The sequence below is a fragment of the Saimiri boliviensis genome, chromosome 1 (genome assembly GCF_048565385.1).
Source record: "Saimiri boliviensis isolate mSaiBol1 chromosome 1, mSaiBol1.pri, whole genome shotgun sequence".
Taxonomy (NCBI): domain Eukaryota; kingdom Metazoa; phylum Chordata; class Mammalia; order Primates; family Cebidae; genus Saimiri; species Saimiri boliviensis.
Genome location: NC_133449.1, coordinates 10623961 through 10628059, shown reverse-complemented (window position 1 = coordinate 10628059; position 4099 = coordinate 10623961). Strand labels below are relative to the sequence as shown.

Sequence of the window (4099 nt, the reverse complement as noted above, 5' to 3'; positions counted from 1 at the left end):
ACCTACATGCCCAGCCCAGACCAGTGGAGGCCAGAGTGAGCAACTGTGCAACCCACCTTCCTCCCAGCAGAGTAATAGAAACGGCTACTATTTATTGAGCACTTACTAAATGCCAGGTGCCATGCTAAAAGCCACGATTCCCTGCAGTACTTACTAAATATTATACCCTCATTTAGCAAATGGTCAGAATGAGGGTCAGAGACTTGAATCAGTCTACAGTCACAAAGCTGGTAAGGGAGTGGTGGAAGAAAAGCCTTAGAGAAAAACGTTGAAGTTCAAAGGCTTCTCAGAGCTCCCTCTCGCTGCCTGCGCTTCAAACCCAGATCTGTCTGATGTGTTCCCCCCGGGGCTCTCAGACAAGACGCGGTGAGACACCCTGCGGAGTCGGGGGTCCACACTCAGGTTCATCCATTCAGCAAGTGTCTCAAAGGTATCAGGGCTAGAAGGAAAGATGGGCTGGAAGGCAGGCACCCCCATACCAAGGAAGATCAGCACCTCTCCTGGTCCAAAGACGCTCCTGCCATGAGCCCAGGCAGGTGCCTCTGTCCCAAGACCACCTGGTCTCAGAGAGAATAGATGGGCTTTGGGATCATCAGACCTGGGATGGTTCCCGGTTCCGTGTGACCTTGGGCCTCAGTTTCCTCATCTGTAAAACGGAGATACCTAGCTAGTAGTGTCGTTGGAAGGAATAGAAAGAGGTTGTGAAAAGGGCCCCAGGCAAGTGATAACTAAATGCTGAGCAGGCTGCTGAGCGCGCACTGTGGACTCTCCCTCGTCCTGGGCCTGCTCGGGGAGCAAGCTTTACCCCAGAAGGAAGCAGCAGGCAAGCGTGGCCTGCACAGAGCCTCCTGGAATGTGGCAAGGCTCCTTGGCGCCGAACCTGACTATGAGCCCTTCTTTAATTAGTTCTCAACTAAAAATAGCTCCCCCACCCCCCGGGCTGCACACCTACCTCCTGGCTTGGCACTGGGTTGTGCCTGCACTACTCTTGGGGGTGACAGCCAGCCTGTGACAGAACCTACAACACGGAGTTTGCACAGAGCAGGAGGCTTTATTGAGGGAGATACAGAAGCGGGTGCGGGCTCCCGCGCCAGCCAGGCCACAGCCTCCACTCGCTCCACACTGCCCTGTGGCTCCTGCACGCCCCTCCCTCCCCGGCTCCTGGACAGCAGGCACCATAAAGGAGTCTTACCCAGCCTTGGCAGAGGTGCCGGGAGGGCCTTCAGAGTCTTTCCAGGGGAGGGTTGGGGGACACAGGACAGCCCTTCTGTGCTGTCGGTGACATGCCTGCCACACCCATCCATCCGTCCACCGCCCAGCCCATCTCTGCCTGGGGGGCCCTCCTGTCACTTGCAACTCTGGAGCCGGGTCCTATGGTGCTTCTCCTCGGTCAGCAGGGGGATGAAGGTGTCGCTGTGGGAGAGCTTCAGCCGGCTGCTGCAGCTCGGCGCCTCCTTCCCCGCAGGCTCTGGAGGGAGGTTGTCCAGGTCGCTGCGGGAGCCCCCAGTCTTGCCCTCGCCCCCGCTGCTGGAGTTGAGCTCCATCAGCTCCAACTCGTGCTTGGCCGCCGTCTCCAGGACGCGCTGCTTGTTGTAATACCTGACAAAGTTGTTGATGATGGGGTGGATGGGCAGGGCGATGGCGATGACCCCACACAAGAAGCTGATGGCTGCGTTGAGCTTGCCCAGTGTCGTCTTGGGGTAGATGTCGCCATAGCCTACGGTGGTCATGGTGATGATGGCCCACCAGAAGGACTGGGGGATGCTCTTAAACAGGGTCTCTGGGTGGCTCTGCTCCATGGTGTAGCCCAGGGCAGAGAAGACGAAGATGCCCACTGCCAGGTACATGAGCAGTAGCCCCAGTTCCTTGAAGCTGCGCTTGAGGGCATAGGTGAGGGTCTGCAGGCCCGAGGAGTGGCGGGCCAGCTTGAAGATGCGCGCGATGCGCATGATCCGCAGCGCCTGCACGGCCTGCTGCACATTGGTCAGCTCCATCATGCGGGCACCCAGGTGCGTGAGCGTGAGGCTCACGTAGAAGGGAAGGATGGCCAGCACGTCCACGATGTTCATGAAGGACAGCGCGAAGTGCAGCTTGTTGGGCGACGAGAAGAGGCGCAGCAGGTACTCCAGGGTGAACCAGCCGATGCAAGCCGTCTCCACGTTCTCCAGCGTCGGGTGCTCCACGCGGTTGCCCTCGGCGTCCAGCACCTGCAGCTCGGGGATGGTGCCCATGCACATGACCACCGACGAGACGAGAATGAGCAGGAAGGAGAGCACGGCCACCACCCGCGCCGGGCACGACGACTCGGGCTTCTCCAGGAACTTCCAGACGCACTTCTGGCAGCGGCGCCAGCGGCCCTCGGCCGCGTCCACGCCCAGGTCGTCCAGGATGAGCTGCACGCGGCGCGCGATCTCCTCCAGCTCCTCGCGCTTCTCGCTCAGGTGGCTCTTACAGCAGTCGTCCAGGAACTTGAGGTCCACCTTCCAGAAGTCCATCTCGTTCTTGAAGCAGATGGGGCAGATACCCTTCTTCATGTGGACCTCCCCGAAGTAGTACACCTCGATGACACACTTGAAGGCGTCCGGGTCCCTGTCAAAGTAGAACTCGCGCTTGCCGGGGTCGTAGTCGTCGCACAGGGAGAAGATTGTATCGTAGCCCCCCGCCAAGCAGTTGATGAGCTCCGCCAGCCGGGTCTCGGGGTACTGGCTGAGGAGGTCCCCGTACAGCACCTGCCGCACGCCCCCCACGTTGACGACTATCTCGATGTCGTCGCCGGTCGCGGAGCCCTGGCTGTCCGGCTCCGGGAGGCTGCGCTCCCCGGACCCGTCCATCCTCCCCGCGCGCGCGCCCTCGCAGCCCCGACCCCGCGCCCCCTGCCGCCGCCGCCGCCTCCGGGGGTCCGGCGGGTGCCACCCGTGCGCGGATCTCGGGGAGAGCCCGGCCGGCGCCCGCCTGCGGGGAAGGGCGGTCACAGCGGGCAGCTGCCGGCGGGGGCGCGCCGCGGGGGAGGCATGCACCCGGCGAGGGGGCTCCGGCCGGGCATCCGGGCCCCGGGGCGCGCCCGCGGGGGCTTCAGCGGCCGCCGGCCTCGCCCGGAGCACTCACCCGGGCTGGCGGGCGGCGCGCTCCGCCGCTTCAGCTCGGCCTCCTGCAGGCGCGGGGTCTCCTCGTGGGCGGCGGGCACCGTCCTCCGCCCCGGGGCGCGCAGGCAGCCGCCGCAGGTCCGGGAGCTGGCGGACCCACGCCGTCCGCGAGGTGCTGGAGGTGCGCGGAGAGCGAACTTGGGCTGGCTTTGCGCGAGCCGTTTCTAAACACAATAGGAATTCCAGCCTGACGTCAGGAGCTTTTCAAACTGTACCCTCTTCTGGTGAAATTCTGCAAGGCACGCGCGGCAGCTGCAGGGGCCGGGTTAACCCTTGGGCAGACGGGCACAGCTGCCGAGCCCGCTGCCGCCACCGCGGACCGCCCGCCCCACCCCGGGAGCAGCGGGTCACCAAGGGGCCGCGACCCGGCTGGAAGCGGCAGGCGTTCCCTCCCGCTGCTGTTTGGAGAGGATGGGTGGGGAGAGAACGCTGCCGCCTGTTGCTGGGCAGGAAAATGTGCTCCAGGAAGCCCCTTAGAAGGCGACTCCGAGGTCCTGGTCCCTCCTCCGGTCTTAGACCCTCGCCGGCCTTTTCTTTTTCGGAGAAAATTCCTGCCTGATCCTTGAAGCGTTTCCTGCCCGACCCTAACAATGTCGTGCTGTGTTGGTGTTACTGGTCCCCTTCCCCGCAAAGCTGTACGAGGAGGACATCCAGTCCAGCCTCCCGTAGAAGGGAAGGGACTTGGCCAAGGTCACGCGGCGGAATGGGAGCAGAGCTCAGCTTGACCGCCTCCGGACCCCAAGCTTTCGGGGTGGGTGTCGCAGCCGAGGGATGCCTGCCATTCAGCAGATTTCAATTCTGCCTTGAAGTCCCTGCTGTCTGCCACCTCCGATCTCTCTGCAGCCCCACACCAAGTTCACTAGCTTCCAGAGCCCTCGGTCCCGTGGTTCCTGCTTCCCCGTTTCTCACTCCTCGACCAAGGCCTGTCTCTTCCTGCACAGTGTCCCACACCTGCC

The 4099-nt window shown here is 63.0% G+C and overlaps 1 protein-coding gene across 1 annotated transcript; it reads right to left on the bottom strand.

Annotated features, from left to right (window-relative positions):
- Positions 1-1031: 1031 nt before the first annotated feature.
- On the bottom strand, positions 1032-3830 carry KCNF1 (potassium voltage-gated channel modifier subfamily F member 1). Its single transcript, XM_039480590.2, has one exon. The coding sequence runs from the start codon at positions 2829-2831 to the stop codon at positions 1347-1349; it is 1485 nt and encodes a 494-aa protein (XP_039336524.1). The 5' UTR covers positions 2832-3830; the 3' UTR covers positions 1032-1346.
- Positions 3831-4099: the final 269 nt, after the last annotated feature.

Coding starts and splice junctions, on each gene's coding strand:
- KCNF1 (XM_039480590.2), bottom strand. CDS start 2,831: ATGGACGGGTCCGGGGAGCGCAGCCTCCCGGAGCCGGACAGCCAGGGC.